Source organism: Phyllobates terribilis, unplaced genomic scaffold, assembly GCF_046119375.1.
Source record: "Phyllobates terribilis strain yellow unplaced genomic scaffold, ASM4611937v1 Scaffold_5__5_contigs__length_657084704, whole genome shotgun sequence".
Taxonomy (NCBI): domain Eukaryota; kingdom Metazoa; phylum Chordata; class Amphibia; order Anura; family Dendrobatidae; genus Phyllobates; species Phyllobates terribilis.
Window position 1 is genome coordinate 387,658,482 of NW_027362765.1, and position 23,995 is coordinate 387,682,476.

Here is a 23,995-nt window from a genome sequence, read left to right on the forward strand (position 1 = left end):
ACCACACGGGACACATCCTCTATATACTACCCCACACGGGACACATCCTCTATATACTACACCACACGGGACCCATCCTCTATATACTACACCACACGGGACACATCCTCTATATACTACACCACACAGGACACATCCTCTATATACTACACCACACGGGACACATCCTCTATATACTGCACCACACGGGACACATCCTCTATATACTACACCACACGGGACACATCCTCTATATACTACACCACACGGGACACATCCTCTATATACTACACCACACGGGACACATCCTCTATATACTACACCACACGGGACACATCCTCTATATACTACACCACACGGGACACATCCTCTATATACTACACCACACGGGACACATCCTCTATATACTACACCACACGGGACACATCCTCTATATACTACACCACACGGGACACATCCTCTATATACTACACCACACGGGACACATCCTCTATATACTACACCACACGGGACACATCCTCTATATACTACACCACACGGGACACATCCTCTATATACTACACCACACGGGACACATCCTCTATATACTACACCACACGGGACACATCCTCTATATACTACACCACACGGGACACATCCTCTATATACTACCCCACACGGGACACATCCTCTATATACTACACCACACGGGACACATCCTCTATATACTACACCACACGGGACACATCCTCTATATACTACACCACACGGGACACATCCTCTATATACTACACCACACGGGACACATCCTCTATATACTACACCACACGGGACACATCCTCTATATACTACACCACACGGGACACATCCTCTATATACTACACCACACGGGACACATCCTCTATATACTACACCACACGGGACACATCCTCTATATACTACACCACACGGGACACATCCTCTATATACTACCCCACACGGGACACATCCTCTATATACTACCCCACACGGGACACATCCTCTATATACTACACCACACGGGACACATCCTCTATATACTACACCACACGGGACACATCCTCTATATACTACACCACACGGGACACATCCTCTATATACTACACCACACGGGGCACATCCTCTATATACTACACCACACGGGACACATCCTCTATATACTACACCACACGGGACACATCCTCTATATACTACACCACACGGGACACATCCTCTATATACTACACCACACGGGACACATCCTCTATATACTACACCACACGGGACACATCCTCTATATACTACACCACACGGGACACATCCTCTATATACTACACCACACGGGACACATCCTCTATATACTACACCACACAGGACACATCCTCTATATACTACACCACACGGGACACATCCTCTATATACTATACCACACGGGACACATCCTCTATATACTACACCACACGGGACACATCCTCTATATACTACACCACACGGGACACATCCTCTATATACTACCCCACACGGGACACATCCTCTATATACTACACCACACGGGACACATCCTCTATATACTACACCACACGGGACACATCCTCTATATACTACACCACACGGGACACATCCTCTATATACTACACCACACGGGACACATCCTCTATATACTACACCACACGGGACACATCCTCTATATACTACACCACACGGGACACATCCTCTATATACTACACCACACGGGACACATCCTCTATATACTACACCACACGGGACACATCCTCTATATACTACACCACACGGGACACATCCTCTATATACTACACCACACGGGACACATCCTCTATATACTACACCACACGGGACACATCCTCTATATACTACACCACACGGGACACATCCTCTATATACTACACCACACGGGACACATCCTCTATATACTACACCACACGGGACACATCCTCTATATACTACACCACACATCCTCTATATACTACACCACACAGGAGAGCTGACACATCCTCTATATACTACACCACACGGGACACATCCTCTATATACTACCCCACACGGGACACATCCTCTATATACTACACCACACGGGACACATCCTCTATATACTACACCACACAGAAGATGACATATCCCAGCATGTTGGGGGTTTTAGATTTACAAGAACAGGAGGTCTGAGACAAATATATACAGTAATGCTATGGTGGGCTTCTAAAAAAAAAGACCAGAAAGCCACCAGTTAGAGACTATTTATGTGCAGAACAGGTTTTTACACCACGATGAGAGTTGTTGTTCCTCAGCATCTGAAGATCACCAATCCCTGTCTATATTGAATTCCTTTATTTAGTGGTTTGATAATAACATATAATAATAGCTTTGACCATTCTCGGGATCACATGCAGGACAACAACCCTCATTATTGTATTGGCACAGAACAATGCTACTTTTGAAGACCCAACCAGTCGGCTCATCATGAAGGCGCTGCTCCATCAAACCTATCATTATTTGTTATAGTAATAATGAAGTAACACCATGGTAACAAAAGGATCTCAAAGTTATAGTTGCCATGGATACCTTTGACAATTGGAATTTGCATATGTACATGAAGCGAGTCGGAATGTGGACCAGTAGAAATTAGTCTGAGCAGCGGCAGAAAAGTCCGGAGGTCCACAGGAAATCGCAGCTAATCATTAACCCCTTGGAGACTTTCCAAGAACAATAATTTTACTTTTCCTCCTCTGTAGCCACATGAGGGCTTGTTTTCTTTTTTTTGCAGGATGTGTTGTAGTTTTGTATGATACTAATCATTTTACCATATAATGTACTGAAAAACGGAAAACAAAATTCCAAGTCAAGAGAATCAGAGAAGGAGCAGCATTTACTCAGTGCTTTGCTCTATGGGTCGGTATTGTGATGGCGAAATTCTAAAGGTTTTTTACAATATTTATTATTATTAACCCCTTCACGACACAGGACGTAACATATGATGTATGTCCCTGTTTTTGATTTAATCAGCCATCATGTGCCTCTTGCAGTCGCGGGTGGTGCTGTTCCCCGCTTGCGGCTGTTAACTTGTTAAATCCCACTGTCAATCTCGGACAGCGGCATTAAACACGCGGCAACAGAGGCGCGTGTCATTTCATGCTCCCATTGGCGCGGCCGTGACGTGATCGCGGGGCGCTGATGAGTTGTCATGACAGCCGGGGGGTCTGCTGATTACCCCCGTGTCTGTAATTACTATACTCCAATGAACGCCGGCTTGTGGCCAGTGTTCATAGGAAATCGTTATTTCTTCTATACATAGCAGTGCTGCTACCCTGCTATGTGCAGCACAAGCCACCGGACAATAGCAGCTTCAAGTCCCCTAGGGATATATTAACCCCTTCACCACCTTGGACGTATCCATACGTCCATGTCGGTAGGTACTTACCAACCTTGGAGATATGGATACGTCCAGGAGATTGTGATCGCTACCGGGTTTAACCCCCTAAATACCGTGATCGAAATTGATCATAGCGTTTAGAGAGCCAGGCAGGGGGACAAAGCCCCTCTGCCCTTGGATCGGCGCCCCCGCGTGGGCGAGGGGGGGTGAACAGATCGTTGCTATGGCGACCCAATGTCGTCGTGACAACATCCAGGTCACTAGAGCTAGCAAATTTGCTACACCAAGCTCAGAGCATGATGTAGAAAGTTTGTTTGTCAGCAAAGCGCTGACAGTTTGTAAAGCATAATGCTCCTGCATTCCAATGCCTTACAAGCAATCAGCCTGCAAAAAGTAAAAGTCCCATAGCGGGACAAAGTAGGAAATGTAAGAAAAAGTGAAAAAAAAATTGTAAAAATATTTTAAAAAATAATTAATAAAACATATTGTACCCATAAATAAATATTTTTATGAAAAACAAAAAAAGTACACATATTTGGTATTGCAGCGTCCAGAACGACCCGACCTATAAAACTGTCCCACTAGTTAACCCCTTTAGTGAACACCATAAAAAAACAAAAAAAAAATACCAAGGTAAAAAACAATACTTTATCATGATACCACCAAACAAAAAGTGGAATAAAACACAAATCAAAAAGATGAATGGAAATAAAAATGGTACCGCTGAAAACGTCACCTTGTCCCGCAAAAAATAAGCCGCCATACAGCTCCATCAGCCGAAAAATAAAAAAGTTATAGCTCTCAGAATAAAGAGCTGCAAAAATAATTATTTTTTTCTATAAAATAGTTTTTATTGTGTAAAAGCGCCAAAACATTAAAAAAACTATGTATATGTGGTATCGCTGTAATTGTACTGACCCGAAGAATAACGAATCAATTTTACCACACGCGGAACGACATAAAAAAAAAATCCTGTATGGTTGGTTTTTGTTCTGCGTCGCAAAAATCTGAATAGAAAGCGATCAAAAAATGTAACGTGCCCAAAAATAGTACCAATAAAAACGTCAACTCATCCAGCAATAAACAAGCCCTCACATGACTGTTGGCCGAAATATGGAAAAATTATAGCTCTCAAACTATGGCGATGCAAAAACTCGTTTTTGCAATAAAAAGGGTCTTTTAGTGTGTGACAGCTGTCAATCATAAAAACCCGATATAAATCTGGTATCTCTGTAATCGCACCGACCCGAAGAATAAGGTCGTCTAATCACTTATACCGCACGAGGAACGGCGTAAAAAATAAATAAAAACAATTCTTCACCTGTTGCTGATTTGTTCATTTTGCCTCCCAAAGATCGCAGTAAGGTTCGGCTCACATTTATCCTGTGCTCCGCACTGAGCGCTTACACCGGGGTTTCCATGTAAATCTCTGAAATACGTGGTTCAGACGGAATCCCCGGCGGAAGATTCCCTGTAATGAGGCATATGGAGGCACAGTGGACGCCATCTGGCCTGTGATCCCACGGTGCTTGACTTTTTAGGCGAGCATAGAAGTGCTATCGGCCACAGTTTTGTGCACCTCTGAAAAGAAGTACAACACTGAACAGAGGCCCGACGGAGTCCAGAGTAACTCTGCTGCCTCATTATACTGAATGAATCTCTCAGGGGTTTCATCTGAATAACGTCACTCGGAGATTTAGGGTTCGTTCAGCATGCGAAAGCAATTGCAGTATGCGGTGATTGCACCCACCCATATAAGTCTATGGGTGCATGTGAAACATTGCACTGCACTCGGATATCACCCGAGTGCAGTGCGATTCCCGCCAATGCCGGAAACAGAGGAGATGGAGAAATTAATTTCTCCGTCTCCTCCCCAGCTGTGCTGCGATCCTCTCATGCGAGCAGCAGAGCAGGAGCTGAGAGTCATTATAATATTGCATCGGATGCCATACGCTAGTGAGACGCCGGCCTTAGATGGAAACCCCGATATAAGGCTCAGTGTAGAGTGCAGGAAAAATGTGATCCTAAACATTATGTAAAATGTTCCTAACAAAAGCTTCAAATCAATCCACAAAGAAGTTTCCAATCAGGTCTGTCATTTATCTATGGAAATATAGGGGGTTTCCACATTACTGGTAGTACAAAGGCTCTGGAAAAGCAAAATGGCTCCTCGCCGCCCTAAAAGAAATCCAGCGAATTCTGCGCTCCCAAATCCAAATGTCCCCCTCCCTTCTGAGCTCCAATGTGCCTAAACCACAGTTAGTGTCTACATGTTTGGCATTTCTGTAGCGATGGGAGGCTGCCTAATTTACGTGTGCATGTCTCCAGAAGCATGTACTGGTCCCTACAACGTACTGGTCTCTGCAGCGTACTGGTCTCTGCAGCGTACTGGTCCCTGCAGCGTACTGGTCCCTGCAGCGTACTGGTCCCTGCAGCGTACTGGTCCCTGCAGCGTACTGGTCCCTGCAGCGTACTGGTCCCTGCAGCGTACTGGTCCCTGCAGCATACTGGTCCCTGCAGCATACTGGTCCCTGCAGCATACTGGTCCCTGCAGCATACTGGTCCCTGCAGCATACTGGTCCCTGCAGCATACTGGTCCCTGCAGCATACTGGTCCCTGCAGCATACTGGTCCCTGCAGCATACTGGTCCCTGCAGCATACTGGTCCCTGCAGCATACTGGTCCCTGCAGCATACTGGTCCCTGCAGCATACTGGTCCCTGCAGCATACTGGTCCCTGCAGCATACTGGTCCCTGCAGCATACTGGTCCCTGCAGCATACTGGTCCCTGCAGCATACTGGTCCCTGCAGCATACTGGTCCCTGCAGCATACTGGTCACTGCAGCATACTGGTCACTGCAGCATACTGGTCACTGCAGCATACTGGTCACTGCAGCATACTGGTCACTGCAGCATACTGGTCCCTGCAGCATACTGGTCCCTGCAGCATACTGGTCACTACAGCATACTGGTCACTACAGCATACTGGTCACTACAGCATACTGGTCACTGCAGCATACTGGTCACTGCAGCATACTGGTCACTACAATGTCAGTTTGCAATTTTCACTCAGCAATATCCACTGTTGCTTGCTTCAGAAAAATACCCATGGAGTCAAAATCGTCACTAAACCTGTAGATAAATTCCCAAAGGGGTATAATTTACTAAATTGAGTCACATGAGGGGGGATTCTGTTCTTCTGGCACTTCAGGGCTCTGTATATGGAGTTCGCAAACTATTCTAGGAAAATCTGCGCTCCAGGAGCCAAATAGTGCTCCGTCCCTCCCGAGTCTCACCGTGTGGCTAAGCAGTACTGTACAGCCACATATGGGGTATTTCTACATTCAGCAGAAATTGTGGGACAAATTTTGGTGCTATTTCTATAAATTCCCCAGTGTAAATATGTAAAATTTGGGGCTAAAACTAAATTTTGGTGTTAAAAATGTAATTATTTTTTTCTCATCTGCCCAATGGTATAAAATTCTGTGACCCACCTGTGGTATTAATATGATCACTACACCCCTAGATGAATTCATTAGGAGGTGTAGTTTGTAAAATGGGGTCTCTTATGGGGGGGGTTCTCCTGTTCTGGCACCTCAGGGGCTCTGCCAATGTGACATGGCCCCCTCAAACCAGTCCAGCAAAATCTGAACTCAATTATGGCGCTGCTTCTCTTCTGAGCTTGCACTGTGCCTCAAAAGTAGTTTTGACCACATATGCGGTATCGGCGTACTCGGGAGAAATTGCACAACAAATTTTGGGGTCCATTTTCTCCTGCTAGCCTCATGAAAATAAAAAAAATTTGGGGCTAAAAACTTTTTTGTGGGAAAATATATATTTTTCATTTTCACAGATCAATGTTGTAAAATTCTGTGAAGCACCTGTGGGTTCAAGGTGTTCACCACACATCTAAATAAATTCCTTGAGGGGTCTAGTTTACAAAATAGTGTCACTTGTGGGGGTTTTCCACTGTTTAGGCACAACAGGGGCTCCCCAAACCTGACATGACACCCGCAAACCATTCCATCAAAGTTTGCGTTCCAAAACATCACTCCTTCTATCCCGAGCCCTGCCATGTGCACAAACAGTAGTTTTCCCCTATATAAGGGGTATCTGTGTACTCAGGAGGAATTGTACAACAAATTTTGGAGTTCATTTTCTCATTTTACCCTTGTGAAAAGAAAAAATATGGGGCTAAATACATTTTGTGGGAAAAATTAGATTTTTCTTTTATTTTTATGGCTCAATGCTATAAACTTCTGTGAAGCACCTGGGGGTTCAAGGTGTTCACCACACATTTAGATAAGTTCTCTGTGGGGTCTAGTTTCCAAAACGGTGTCACTTGTGGAGGAATTTCCACTGTTTAGGCACATCAGGGGCTCTCCAAACGCAACATGGCATCTGCTAATTATTTAAGCAAATTTTACATTCAAAAAGTCAAATGGCGCTCCTTCCCTTCTGAACCCTGCCGTGTGCCCAAATGGTTTTCCCCCACATATGGGGTATCGGCGTGCTCAGGAGAAATTGCACAACAAATTTTTGGGTCAATTTTCTCCTATAAAACTTGTGAAACTACAAAAAAAAATTGGGTCTATAGTAACATTTTTGTGAAAAAAAAATTATTTTTTCCTTCCACATTCCATTAATTCATGTGAAGCACCTGAAGGGTTAATAAAGTTCTTGAATGTGGTTTTGAGCACCTTGAGGGGTGCAGTTTTTAGAATGGTGTCACTTTTGGATATTTTCTGTCATGTAGACCCCTCAAAGTGACTTCAAATGTGATGTGTTCCCTAAAAAAATGGGTTTGTAAATATTGTTGGAAAAATTAAAAATTGCTGGTCAACTTTTAACCCTTATAACTTCATAACAAAAAAAAATTATCTTTCAAAAATTGTACTGATGTAAAGTAGACATGTGGGAAATGTTATTTATTAACTATTTTGTGTGACATATCTCTCTGATTTAAGGGCATAACAATTCAAGGTTTGAAAATTGCAAAAATTTTCCAAATTTTCTCCAAATTTCTGTTTTTTTTTCACAAATAAACACAAGTGATATCGAAGAAATTTTACCAATAACATGAAGTACAATATGTCACGAAAAAAACAATCTCAGAATCAGGGGGATCTGTTGAAGCGTTCCAGAGTAATTACCTCATAAAGTGACAGTGGTCAGAATTGTCAAATTTGGACTGGTCATGAAGGTGCAAACAGGCTTGGGAAGTGAAAGGGTTAAATACAGTAAAAAGTAAAAAAAAAAAAAAAAGATTTTTAAAAATAAGATAAAAAAAAAAAAAAAAACACACAAAAGTTCAAATCACCCCGCTTTATGCCCCATTAAAAATAAAACAAAAAAAAAATATTTGGTATCGTAAAAGTCTGATCTATTAAAATATAAAACAAATGAATCAGATCGGTAAACAGTGTAACAAAAAAAAACAAAAACGCCAGAATTATGTCTTCTTTGACAGACGCAACATTGTAATAAAATGCAATAACGGGTGATCAAAACATTGCATCTGCCCCAAAATGTTATCAATAAAAACATCAGTTCAGGGCGCAAAAAGTAATCCCTGAGCCGGCCCCAGATCCCAAAAAATGAGAGCGTTACGGGGCTCAGAAAATGGTGACAAAAGCTGTTTGGTTTTTTTCTGTTTTTTTTTTAAAATTTACACATTTTTTTTCACCACTTAAATAAAAAAAAAAAACTCTACATGTTGAATATCTGGGTAGTACTCATACTGACCTGGGGAATCATATTTCCAGGTCATTTTTATGGTATAGTGAACTTGGTAAATTAAAAGAAAAACAATTGTGGAATTGCATTTTTTTTTTTTCAATTTCAACGCACTTGAATTTTTTTTTCCTGCTTTCCATTGCATCACATGATAAAATGCATGGTGTCATTCAAAAGTACAACTCGTCCCTCATAAAAACAAGTCCTGTATGGCTATGCTGATGGAAAAAAAACAAAAAAACAACTTATGGCTCTTGGGAAAAAAAAAGGAGGAAAAATCTAAAACGAAAAAAAAAAAAAAAAAAAAAAATCGCCCGGTTGTTAAGGGGTTAAGACAAGAGCCCCTTGCTCTGCGAAAAAGCCTGTAAGGCTGTGAATACTACTGGAGACAGGATTTAAGGGGTTACACAACCAGGATCAGGGATTACTGGAAGGGGTTAAAGGGTTCACTTCACTATAAATAATAATAAAAAAAAGCTTCTTACCGTAAAGATCTCGTCGTACATCAGCACTACCTTCTCTTTCAAGGGCTTCTTGTTGGCCGATGATTTTCGCAGGAGCCCGACTTTCTTCTCTACTTGCGCCATGGTTTAAGCATCTGAAGAAATAAAGGAAAAGAATTAATCGATATGACGTCAACGCTGCAGACAATCAAACAAAGACCAAGTGGGACAACGACGGATTTATCGCATAAGGAATAGTTCTTTTACTTTTATCACATTTTGCCCGTTGTCACGTGCTGTTATGAGTGGGGCAGCCTGCTTATCTTATTATATATATATACACTGCAGATTAACCCTTCAGGCCGACGTGGAAGCAAAAGACGTTCATCAGGTAGAAAAACACAATATAGGTGTAGATGCAGCATCTCAGCAGATAGTACCACACATGACAGGCTTAGACACGCCGGCTCAGCAAACAGTATCAAACACAGGTTTATATGAAACGGTTCAGCAGACAGTACCACACGTGATGCGCTTAGATACGCTGGATCAGGAGCCAGTATCACACGCAAAAGGATTAGATACACTGCTGAGTAGAAAGTATTACACGCAGGCTTAGATATACCATCTCAACCTACAGTATCATACATTATAGGATTAGATACACTGCTAAACCAGTTCCGTCAGGTTGGATAGTGAATGTTGGTGGACAGCGTGTGACTTAGATATGAGTGTCTGAGCAAAGGGTCTGAATACTTATGACCATGTGATATTTCGGTTTTTCTTTTTTAATAAATTGGCAACAATTTCTTCATTTCTGTTTTTTTTCAGTCTAGATGGGGTGCAGAGTGTACTTTAATGAGAAAAAAATGAACTTTTTAGAATTTACCAAATGGCTGTAATGAAACAAAGAGTGAAAAATGTAAAAGGGTCTGAATACTTTCCGTACCCACTGTATATTATGGAATCAGATACCTGGGATCAGGAGCCGGTATCACACACCATAGGATTAGCTACACTGCTAAACCAATATCAAAATCTGCTAAGCAAATCATATCACAAGCAGGCTTAGATACACCAGCTCAACCGACAGTATCATAAATTAAAGAATTAGATACACCATATCAACCACTATATGGTTAGATACACAGCTCAGCGGAAAGTATCATATGCAGGCTTAGATACACCAGCTCAACCGATAGTATCATGCATGATAGGATTAGATACACTCCACCCCCCGTTGGCCGCAGTGCAGTCAGGGCACTGCACATTACACAGGATCACTTGTCCGCAGATCAGATCTCCCCCCGGATAACGAGATCTCATAATCTCATTACACAAATGTAATCAAGAGCAGGAGCAGCCGGAGAGGAGCGATGTGCTGGGGGGGGGTCTCTGCATGAGACACTGCAATTACACAGGAGTCCACCAAACGGCTGATAACAGGGAATAGTAGATGTATTCACCAGCATGGCGAATGAAGAGACATTCTACTTATCTCCTTTGTCTGCGTTCACATGGGACATAAATTGCATGAAAATCTAATTTGCGTCCAATCCAGAGTTACATGAGGATTTTTGGAAATGTTCAAATATATATATTTAAAAAAAAATAAAAAATGATTTCACTTGTCCCCTGCTCTATAGACTCCGCACATCTTACATGTCGCAGCAGCGGAAAAATTCCGTAAATAGAAAAAAAAAAAAAAGAGGAAAATCTTTTTTTTCCCCATCATACCACCAGACAAAAAAAAAAAAGGTGAACCTACGCTGAACTCTGTTCATGGAAAAATAAGAAAAGTTATAGCTTTCATAATACGGCTATGTATGAAACAAATGCAAAATTGTTCTTAGTGTGCAAAATACCCTCTCAAAAAAAGCCCTAAATCTGTTAATGCTGTAATCATACTGAGCCAAAGAATAAAGCTGTGGAATCAATTACTGAATGGTGTATAAAATACATAAAATAATTACGATTTGTGAATAGCTATTTTTGTTCATTCTCCTTCCCAAAAATAGGAATAGAAGGCGATCAAAAACAATTTCTACTTATCCCAAACTAGTACCAATAAAAAATTATATTCATCCCAAAAATAAAAACGAGCTCTGTCTTCTAAAAAAATAGAAAAGTTATAGCTCTCAAAACAGTGATGCAAAATAAAATATATATATTTTTTAATGCTGTTTTAAAAGAGTGTGAAAGTAGCAAAACATTTAAAAAAAACAAAAAACAATATGACTCTTGTATCCCTGTGATCGAACTGACCCAAAGAATGAGGCTCTTATCACTGATACTGCATGACGAATGGCGTAAGCAAAAAATAAAAACAATTCTTGAGTTTTTCAAGCAGAAGATGCTTCAGCAAACGACGGCAGTATTTTTCCTGAAAGGTCTTTCTGGATGTTTTTTGCTACATCTTTGCCGCTGGGGTTTATTTTTTTTTACTTTGCCATCGACCAAATGAGGGATTGTGTTATTTTTTTTTTTGCAGGACGAGTTATAGTCTTTGACACCATTCATTTTACCCGGGGAAAAAAAATTCCAGGTCAGTTGAAATAAAATATTTCCACCATGGTTTTTGGCGTTTTTTTTTTTTTTTTTACGGTTTTCATTGTACAGTAAAAATTACCTGGAAATATGATTCGCCAAGACAATATGTACATGATGTGTGTATAATATATATATATATATATATATATATATATATATATATATATATATATATATATATATATATATATACAGTACAGACCAAAAGTTTGGACACACCTTCTCATTTAAAGATTTTTCTGTATTTTCTTGACTATGAAAATTGTACATTCACACTGAAGGCATCAAAACTATGAATTAACACATGTGGAATTATATACTTAACAAAAAAGTGTGAAACAACTGAAAATATGTCTTATATTCTAGGTTCTTCAAAGTAGCCACCTTTTGCTTTGATGACTGCTTTGCACACTCTTGGCATTCTCTTGATGAGCTTCAAGAGGTAGTCACCGGAAATGGTCTTCCAGCAATCTTGAAGGAGTTCCCAGAGATGCTTAGCACTTGTTGGCCCTTTTGCCTTCACTCTGCGGTCCAGCTCACCCCAAACCATCTCGATTGGGTTCGGGTCTGGTGACTGTGGAGGCCAGGTCATCTGGCGTAGCACCCCATCACTCTCCACCTTGGTCAAATAGCCCTTACACAGCCTGGAGGTGTGTTTGGGGTCATTGTCCTGTTGAAAAATAAATGATGTTCCAACTAAACGCAAACCGGATGGAATAGCATGCCGCTGCAAGATGCTGTGGTAGCCATGCTGGTTCAGTATGCCTTCAATTTTGAATAAATCCCCAACAGTGTCACCAGCAAAGCACCCCCACACCATCACACCTCCTCCTCCATGCTTCACGGTGGGAACCAGGCATGTAGAGTCCATCCGTTCACCTTTTCTGCGTCGCACAAAGACACGGTGGTTGGAACTAAAGATCTCAAATTTGCACTCATCAGACCAAAGCACAAATTTCCACTGGTCTAATGTCCATTCCTTGTGTTCGTTAGCCCAAACAAGTCTCTTCTGCTTGTTGCCTGTCCTTAGCAGTGGTTTCCTAGCAGCTATTTTACCATGAAGGCCTGCTGCACAAAGTCTCCTCTTAATAGTTGTTGTAGAGATATGTCTGCTGCTAGAACTCTGTGTGACATTGACCTGGTCTCTAATCTGAGCTGCTGTTAACCTGCGATTTCTGAGGCTGGTGACTCGGATAAACTTATCCTCAGAAGCAGAGGTGACTCTTGGTCATCCTTTCCTGGGGCGGTCCTCATGTGAGCCAGTTTCTTTGTAGCGCTTGATGGTTTTTGCAACTGCACGTGGGGACACTTTCAAAGTTTGCCCAATTTTTCGGACTGACTGACCTTCATTTCTTAAAGTAATGATGGCCACTCGTTTTTCTTTACTTAGCTGCTTTTTTTTTTGCCATAATACAAATTCTAACAGTCTATTGAGTAGGACTATCAGCTGTGTATCCACCTGACTTCTGCACAACACAACTGATGGTCTCAACCCCATTTATAAGGCAAGAAATCCCACTTATTAAACCAGACAGGGCACACCTGTGAAGTGAAAACCATTTCCGGTGACTACCTCTTGAAGCTCATCAAGAGAATGCCAAGAGTGTGCAAAGCAGTCATCAAAGCAAAAGGTGGCTACTTTGAAGAACCTAGAATATAAGACATATTTTCAGTTGTTTCACACTTTTTTGTTAGGTATATAATTCCACATGTGTTAATTCATAGTTTTGATGCCTTCAGTGTGAATGTACAATTTTCAAAGTCATGAAAATACAGAAAAATCTTTAAATGATAAGGTGTGTCCAAACTTTTGGTCTGTACTGTATATAGTAAAGGTGAAGTTTTGATCACTTCTTACTGCATTTTTTGTAGACATAACCCAACCGAAAAAAGTGATTTGATTTTTCCTCGAGAAGTTTAATGTATGGTTTAAGGCTGTGTGCCCACGTAGCGTTTTTCAAGCGTATATGCTGCGGAATTTCCGCAGCGTAAACGCTTGAAAAACGCATGTATATCCGCACCCCATGGTCCCCAATGGCATTCCGCAATGTCAATGCCCATGCTGCGGATTTTTCCGCAGCATATATGCTGCGGTCAAAAATCCGCAGCATGTTCATTAATTTTGCGGAAGCGCAGCGGAATCAATGTGCGGATGGTACCCAAGTCTGGATGAGAGGAGACTCTCATCCAGACCTGGGTACCAAAGAACCTGTAAAAAAAAGAATAAAATAAAGTTTATACTTATCTTCCGATGTTTTCCCTCCGTCGCGCTGTTGTCTGAAGGACCTGCCACGTCATTGAGTCATGTGACCCACCACATGACTCAATGACGTCACCGCAGGTCCTGCACACAACAGCGTGAGCCGCTCAAGCCTCCGGACGGGGCAGAGAATGCATCAGAAGGTGAGTATAAAGTTTATTTTTTTATTTTTTACCATTCTGAACAAGTTGTCAAGCACTTTTCCAAGTGATGCTTGGAGAAGTGCTTGATAACCCGCATGCGGAAATGCATGCAAAGACGCCCCACAAACGCTTCTACCTGGCGGGAAAACCGCATGTAATATCCGCATGCGATTTTTCCGCCAGGGAGAAGCGTAAAAAATATGCTTCAGGTCCGCAACGTGGGCACATAGCCTTAATAAATAATTTTCTATTTTGATAGATGAGAATTTTAAAGACCAATACCAAATATGCTTATTTCATTTCTTTTTTCTAATTTAAACTTTTATTTTAAGATGTATTAACCCCTTAACAACATCTGACGTACTAATACGCGTCTGTGCCCTGGGACTTAAGAGCCAGACCCGTATTAGTACGTCATCGCGATCACGCGCGCGCACACAGGCTGTGCGGGCGCGATCGCCGCCGGGTGTCAGCTGATTGTCACAGCTGACACCCGGTACTATGTGCAGGGAGCGGTCCTGCACCGCTCCCAGCACATTAACCCCTGCGATGCTGCGATCGAAGTCAATCGAAGTCGATCGCGGCATTGCGGGGGCAAGGGGAGGTGATCGCCGATACTCACCTCCTCTTCCGGCTTTCAGCGCAGTCTGCAAAGGCTTCCCGGGTGTTGCCATGACGACCCGATGTCGTCATGACAACATCCGGGTCACCAGACAGCAGGAAGATTGTTTGGACATGCGCAGTGCATCTCCAAACAATATTCACACTGTGCACCGCTGACAGCCTGCATGGCATAGGGATGGTGCTCCATTCCTATGCCATGCAGGCGATCAGAGGAAAAAAAAGTGAAAGTCCCAGAGTGGGACAAAGTAATAAAGTGTATAAACTGTCTGAAAGTGGGAAAAAAAAAAAAATTGCAAAAATATATAAAAAAAAAAAAAATAATAATCCACCAAAAATAAAAATATAATGTACCCATCAATAAATATTATTATAAAAAAAAAAAACAAACAATAAAAGTACACATATTTGGTATCGCCGCGTCCGGAACAACCTGACCTATAAAACTGTCCCACTAGTTAACCCCTTCAGTGAACACGGTAAAAAAAAAAAAAAACAAAGCAAAAAACAATGCTTTATCACCATACCGCCAAACAAAAAGTGGAATAACACGCGATCAAAAAGACGCATATAAATAAAAATGGTACCGCTGAAAACGTCATCTCGTCCCGCAAAAAACAAGCTGCCATACAGCTCCATCAGCCTAAAAATAAAAAAGTTATAGCTCTCAGAATAAAGCGATGCTAAAAAATATTTTTTTCTATAAAATAGCTTTTATTGTGTATAAGCGCCAAAACATAGAAAAATGATACAAATGTGGTACCGCTGTAAACGTACTGACCCGAAGAGTAAAGCTGCCTCATCAATTTTACCACACGCGGAACAGAAAAAAAAAAAAAAAAAAAACAATTCCTGAATTGTTGGTTTTTGTTTATTCTGCCTCCCAAAAATCGGAATAGAAAGCGATCAAAAAATGCCACGTGCCTGAAAATGGCACCAATAACAACGTCAAGTCATCCCGCAAAAAACGAGTCGTCACATGACTGTCTGCCAAAATCTGGAAAAATTATAGCTCTCAAAATATGGCGATGCAAAAACTAGATTTTACAAAAAATGCGTCTTTTTGTGTGTGACAGCTGTCAGTCATAAAAACCCCATATGATTCTGGCATTGCTGTAATCACACCGACCTGAAGAATAAAGTCGTCTAATCACTTATACCGCACAAGGAACGGCGTCAAAAATAAACTCTTGGGTTAGGATTGGGCTAGGGTTGTGCTGGGGCTAGGGTTGTGCTGGGGCTAGGGTTGTGCTGGGGTTAGGGTTGTGCTAGGGTTAGGGTTGTGCTAGGGTTAGGGTTGTGCTAGGGTTAGGGCTGGGGTTGGGATTTTTTTCAAAAGTAAGAAAAAAAGATGACGATATGGCGACTAGTGTTGAGCGCAAGTGCTCGCTACTTGAGTTTGCATCGGGTGCTCTGGTATGCATTGAGTATCGTGGGTATTTGAGTGACATGCTCGAGTCTCTGCCCCATATGCTTCGCGGCCAAAAAAACTTTACGGGGATTGCCTGCCATGCACGAGCGATCCCCGCATGTTTTTTTTTGGGTGTCTAATAACCGTGAAACATGCGGAGCAGGGACTCGAGCATGTCACTCGAGCACACGCTGTACATGGTGCATACCTGAGTACCCGATGCAAACTCAAGTAGCGAGCACTTGCGCTCAAGAATAATGACAACTTATTCAATATGATGACCTAATGTAAACAAATTCTGTGCCGTACCTCTGGGTTCAAAATGTTCACTATACACCTTAATAAAATCCTTGAGGGGTATAGTTTCCAAAATGGGGACACTTGTGGGGGAGCTCCACTGTTTAGGCACATCACGGGCTCTCCAAACGCGACATGGTGTCCGCTAACGAATTGAATGGAAAATCGGCTCAAATTGTTAGCGGACGCCATGTTGCGTTTGGAGAGCCCCTGTGTGCCCAAACTTTGGAGCTCCCCCACAAGTGACCCCATTTTGGAAACTAGACCCCCTAAGGCACCTATCTAGATGCATAGTGAGCACTTGGAACCCCCAGGTGCTTCACAAATTGATTCGTAAAAATGAAAAAGTGAAAAAAAACACTTTTTCATTTTTATGAATCAATTTGTGAAGCACCTGGGGTTCCAAGTGCTCACTATGAATCTAGATAGGTGCCTTGGGGGGTCTAGTTTCCAAAATGGTGTCATTTGTGGGGGAGCTCCAATGTTTGGGCACACAGGGACTCTCCAAATGCAACATGATATCCGCTAACAAATTGTCGGCTCAAATTGTTAGCGGACACCATGTTGCGTTTGGAGAGCCCCTGTGTGCCCAAACTTTGGAGCTCCCCCACAAGTGACCCCATTTTGGAAACTAGACCCCCTAAGGCACCTATCTAGATTCATAGTGAGCACTTGGAACCCCAGGTGCTTCACAAATTGATTCATAAAAATGAAAAAGTGTTTTTTTTTTTTCACTTTTTCATTTTTACGAATCAATTTGTGAAGCACCTGGGGGTTCCAAGTGCTCACTATGCATCTAGAAAGGTGCCTTGGGGGGTCTAGTTTCCAAAATGGGGTCACTTGTGGGGGAGCTCCAAAGTTTGGGCACAGAGGGGCTCTCCAAACGCAACATGGTGTCCGCTAACAATTTGAGCCGATTTTCCATTCAATTTGTTAGCGGATACCATGTTGCATTTGGAGAGTCCCTGTGTGCCCAAACATTGGAGCTCCCCCACAAGTGACCCCATTTTGGAAACTAGACCCCCCAAGGCACCTATCTAGATGCATAGTGAGCACTTGGAACCCCCAGGTGCTTCACAAATTGATTCGTAAAAATGAAAAAGTGTTTTTTTTTTCACTTTTTCATTTTTACGAATCAATTTGTGAATCACCTGGGGGTTCCAAGTGCTCACTATGCATCTAGAAAGGTGCCTTGGGGGGTCTAGTTTCCAAAATGGGGTCACTTGTGGGGGAGCTCCAAAGTTTGGGCACACAGGGGCTCTCCAAACACAACATGGCGTCCGCTAATTATTCAAGCAAATTTTACATTCAAAAAGTCAAATGGCGCTCCTTCCCTTCCGAGCCCTGCGGTGCGCCCAAACAGTGTTTTTTCCCCAAATATTGGGTATCTGCGTGCCCAGGGGAAATTGCACAACAAATTTTGGGGTCCATTTTTTCTTGTTACCCCTGTGAAAATAAAAAAAATTGGGTCTAAAGTAACATTTTTGTGAAAAAAGTTAAATGTTCATTTTTTTCTTCCACATTCAAAAAATTCCTGTGAAGCACCTGAAGGGTTAATGAAGTTCTTGAATGTGGTTTTGAGCACCTTGAGGAGTGCAGTTTTTAGAATGGTGTCACTTTTGGGTATTTTCTGTCATAAAGACCTCTCAAAGTGACTTCAAATGTGATGTGGTCCCTAAAAAAATGGTTTTGTAAATTTTGTTGGAAAAATGAGAAATCGCTGGTCAACTTTTAACCCTTATAGCTCCCTAACAAAAAAAAATTTTGGTTCCAAAATTGTGCTGATGTAAAGTAGACATGTGGGAAATGTTATTTATTAACTCTTTTGTGTGACATATCTCTCTGATTTCAGGGCTTAAGAATTCAAATTTTGAAAATTGCAAAATTTTCGCCAAATTTCCGTTTTTTTCACAAATAAACGCAAGTGATATCGAAGAAATTTTTCCACAATCATGAAGTACAATATGTCACGAAAAAACAATCTCAGAATCAGGGGGATCCGTTGAAGCGTTCCAGAGTAATTACCTCATAAAGTGACAGTGGTCAGAATTGTAAAAATTGGCCCGGTCATTAACGTGCAAACCACCCTCGGGGCTTAAGGGGTTAAAAATTCTTTATTTTTTTTTAAGGTTTTACTTTATGTTTTAGTCCCTTTAAAGGAATTGAAACATGAGATCATTAGATTGCTAGTTGAACAGTCATGGCCAAAAGTGTTGGCACCCTTGAAATTGTTCCAGAAAATTAAGTTTTTTTTCCCAGAAAATTATTGCAGTCACACATGTTTTGTTATACACGTTTATTTCCTTCGTGTGTTTTGGAACACCATCAAAAAAACAGAGAAAAAAGGCAAATTGGACATAATTTCACACAAAACCCACAAAATGGGCCAGTAAAAATTGTTGTCACCTTTCCAAAATGGGTAAACAACTTTGTTTCAAGCATGCGATGCTCGTTCTAACTTAGCTGTGGCAAGTAACAGGTGTGGGCAATATGAAAATCACACCTGAAACTAGATAGAAAAGAAGTTGGATCAATCTCTGCATTGTGTGTCTGTGTGTGCCACACTAAGCATAGAGAACAGAAAGAGAAGAGAACTGTCTGAGGACTTGAGAACGAAAATTGTTGAAAAATATCAACAATCTCAAGGTTACAAGTTCATCTCCAGAGATCTTGATGTTCCTTTGTCCACGGTGCTCAACATAATCAACAAGTTTACAACCCATGGAACTGTAGCTAATTGTCCTAGGTCATGGGTCTTCCAGGAGGGCAATGACCCCAAACATACTTCAAGAAGCCCCCAGAAATGGATGGAAACAAAGTGCTGCAGAGTTCTGGAGTGGCAGCATTGAATCCGGATCTAAATCCCATTGATCTCCTGTGAAGAGATCTTAAAATTGCTGTTGGGAGAAGACGCCTCCAAATATGAGACCTGGAGCAGTTTGTAAGAAGAGTCGTCCAAAATTCTAGTTGAGAGGTGTAAGAAGCTTGTTGATGGTTCTATGAAGCGATTGATTGCAGTTATTTATTCCAAAGGGTGTGCAACCAAAAATTAAGTTGAGGGTAACAACAATTTTGTCCGGCCCATTTTTGAGATTTTGTATGAAATTTTGCCCAATTTGCCTTTTTTCCTCTGTTATTTTTGTGGTGTTCCAATACACACAAAGGAAATAAACATGTGTATAACAAAACATGAGTAATTGTAATAATTTTCTGGGAGAAATACTTCATTCTCTAGAACAATTTCAAAGGGTGCCAACACTTTCAGCCATGACTGTATACATACACTGCAATTCCAGTATACATAGCCATAGGCTGAACTTCATAGGAGCACGAAGATGACGCCATTGGGGGCCTTTGACAGACCCTGAGCTGCCACAGCAACTTTTTGGCTCTCCACTGTATAGATGTTGAGGGGCAGATGGGCGCTGGAGAGGTTGTACCATCTGAATCTCGCGGTCAGACACTGACGGTGGCATTTACAGAGGACCTTTCTCCACTTAATCTGGTCACATCATGGGACAGCGGCTGCAGAGCTGAGCAAAACGCAGTTTTCATTTTTTTTTGTCTCTGCTCTCTGTTGCGGGTAAACACAAGCCATGATGTCAGTGTGAACAGGTCACATACTCAGTGCTCAGTATAAATGAGTACACCCCGTTTGAAAAGTAAGATTTTAATCAATATCTCACTGAACACAAGAATAATTTCCAGCATTTTAACAAGACTGAGTTTCCTAGAACATTTTTAACGAATAACATGAAAGTAAGGTTAATAAATATAACTTTCATTATAAAATCTTCAGTTTTACTCAAAATAGTTGATGCAAAAATGAGTACACCCCACATCAAAAACGTGTACATCTAGTATTGTGTATGACCTCCATGATGTTTAAAGGGAATCTGTCACCCCCTGGGACCTATCAGATCTCAACTATGGGCATACAGGTGATAGAAATGTAAATTTATGCCTACCTGTATGGCCCATAGTAGAGATTTGCTTTCTTTGAAATTGTTTTTTATTAATTCAGTTTTCATATGGTTCCCGTCCGGGGGACGCTAAGAAACCCCCGCCTATCTACTCAGTGTCCATATCCCCCCCCCCCCCTTCCCTGCACGTCACATGGCCCTGTGACATGCGCGCGACTCATTCACTTCCCGCGCATTCGCAAAGTGCCTCTAACACGAGGCACGCTCTCTTTGCTCCCGGCCCCATTTTTCCCTGCAGTTCTCTAGTGTGCAGGCACGGGGGCGTCACTGTGATTCAGCTCCAGTGACCTCCGGCGTGAACAACAACAAGGTTTGCTCCCCACTTCCTCCGGGCATCCTGATGGGAACCATAGTGTGTGTGTGTGTGTGTGTGTATGTATGTGTGTGTATATATATATTATATATATATATATATATATATATATATATATATATATATATATATATATATATATATATATATATATATATATATATATACATACATACATACATACAGTGCTGGCCAAAAGTATTGGCACCCCTGCAATTCTGTCAGATAATACTCAGTTTCTTCCTGAAAATTATTGCAATCACAAATTCTTTGGTATTATTCTCTTCATTTAATTTGTCTTCAATGAAAAAAAACACAAAAAGAATTGTCCTAAAGCCAAATTGGATATAATTCCACACCAAACCTAAAAAAGGGGGTGGACAAAAGTATTGGCACTGTTTGAAAAATCATGTGATGCTTCTCTAATTCGTGTAATTAACAGCACCTGTAACTTACCTGTGGCATCTAACAGGTGTTGGCAATAACTAAATCACACTTGCAGCCGGTTAACATGGATTAAAGTTGACTCAACCTCTGTCCTGTGTCCTTGTGTGTACCACATTGAGCATGGAGAAAAGAAAGAAGACCAAAGAACTGTCTGAGGACTTGAGAAACCAAATTGTGAGGAAGCATGAGCAATCTCAAGGCTACAAGTCCATCTCCAAAGACCTGAATGTTCCTGTATCTTCCGTGCGCAGTGTCATCAAGAAGTTTAAAGCCCATGGCACTGTGGCTAACCTCCCTAGATGTGGACGGAAAAGAAAAATTGACGAGAGATTTCAACGCAAGATTGTGCGGATGGTGGATAAAGAACCTCGACTAACATCCAAACAAGTTCAAGCTGCCCTGCAGTCCGAGGGTACAACAGTGTCAACTCGTACTATCCGTCGATGTCTGAATGAAAAGGGACTGTATGGTAGGATACCCAAGAAGACCCCACTTCTTACCTCGAGACATAAAAAAGCCAGGCTGGAATTTGCCAAAACTTACCTGAGAAAGCCTAAAACGTTTTGGAAGAATGTTCTCTGGTCAGGTGAGACAAAAGTAGAACTTTTTGGGAAAAAGCATCAAGATGGAGTGTACAGGAATAAAAAAGAGGCATTCAAAGAAAAGAACACGGTCCCTACAGTCAAGCATGGCGGAGGTTCCCTGATGTTTTGGTGTTGCTTTGCTGCCTCTGGCACTGGACTGCTTGACCGTGTGCATGGCATTATGAAGTCTGAAGACTACTAACAAATTTTGCAGCATAATGTAGGGCCCAGTGTGAGAAAGCTGGGTCTCCCTCAGATGTCATGGGTCTTCCAGCATGACAATGACCCAAAACACGCTTCCAAAAGCACTATAAAATGGTTTTAGAGAAAGCACTGGAGACTTCTAAGGTGGCCAGCAATGAGTTCAGACCTGAATCCCATAGAACACCTGTGGAGAGATCTCAAAATGGCAGTTTGGAGAAGGCACCCTTCAAATATCAGGGACCTGGAGCAGTTTGCCAAAGAAGAATGGTCTACAATTCCAGCAGAGCATTGTAAGAAACTCATTGATGGTTACCGGAAGCGGTTGTTCGCAGTTATTTTGGCTAAAGGTTGTGCAACCAAGTATTCGGCTGAGGGTGGCAATACTTTTGTCCGGCCCTTTTTTGGAGTTTTGTGTGAAATGATCAATGATTTGATTTTTGCTTCATTCTCTTTTGTGTTTTTACCTTGCAAGCAAATTAAATGAAGATAATAATACCAAAGAATTTGTGATTGCAATCATTTTCAGGAAGAAACTGAGTGTTATCTGACAGAATTGCAGGGGTGCCAATACTTTTGGCCAGCACTGTACATATATATATTGTACATTCACACTGAAGGCATCAAAACTATGAATTAACACATGTGGAATTATATACTTAACAAAAAAGTGTGAAACAACTGAAAATATGTCTTATATTCTAGGTTCTTCAAAGTAGCCACCTTTTGCTTTGATGACTGCTTTGCACGCTCTTGGCATTCTCTTGATGAGCTTCAAGAGGTAGTCACCGGAAATGGTCTTCCTACAATCTTGAAGGAGTTCCCAGAGATGCTTAGCATTTGTTGGCCCTTTTGCCCTCACTCTGCGGTCCAGCTCACCCCAAATCATCTCGATTGGGTTCAGGTCTGGTGACTGTGGAGGCCAGGTCATCTGGCGTAGCACCCCATCTCTCTCCTTCTTGGTCAAATAGCCCTTACACAGCCTGGAGGTGTGTTTGGGGTCATTGTCCTGTTGAAAAATAATTGATGGTCCAACTAAACGCAAACCGGATGGAATAGCATGCCGCTGAAAGATGCTGTGGTAGCCATGCTGGTTCAGTATGCCTTCAATTTTGAATAAATCCCCAACAGTGTCACCAGCAAAGCACCCCCAAACCATCACACCTCCTCCTCCATGCTTCACGGTGGGAACCAGGCATGTAGAGTCCATCCGTTCACCTTTTCTGCGTCGCACAAAGACACGGTGGTTGGAACCAAAGATCTCAAATTTGGACTCATCAGACCAAAGCACAGATTTCCACTGGTCTAATGTCCATTCCTTGTGTTCTTTAGCCCAAACAAGTCTCTTCTTGCTTGTTGCCTGTCCTTAGCAGTGGTTTCCTAGCAGCTATTTTACCATGAAGGCCTGCTGCACAAAGTCTCCTCTTAACAGTTGTTGAAGAGATGTGTCTGCTGCTAGAACTCTGTGTGGCATTGACCTGGTCTCTAATCTGAGCTGCTGTTAACCTGCGATTTCTGAGGCTGGTGACTCGGATAAACTTATCCTCAGAAGCAGAGGTGACTCTTGGTCTTCCTTTCCTTGAGCGGTCCTCATGTGAGCCAGTTTCTTTGTAGCGCTTGATGGTTTTTGCAACTGCACTTGGGGACACTTTCAAAGCTTACCCAATT

General features: G+C 41.9%; 1 protein-coding gene across 1 annotated transcript in view; it reads right to left on the reverse strand.

Annotated features, from left to right (window-relative positions):
• The window catches only part of ARMH3 (armadillo like helical domain containing 3), a 70,061-nt gene that overhangs the window by 42,984 nt on the left and 3,082 nt on the right, over positions 1 to 23,995 (reverse strand). Inside the window, exon 2 of the mRNA XM_073684933.1 lies at positions 9,560 to 9,672. Within this exon, the coding sequence (XP_073541034.1) occupies positions 9,560 to 9,661 (102 nt within the window). The 5' untranslated portion in view covers positions 9,662 to 9,672. The remainder of the gene's footprint in view (positions 1 to 9,559; positions 9,673 to 23,995) is intronic.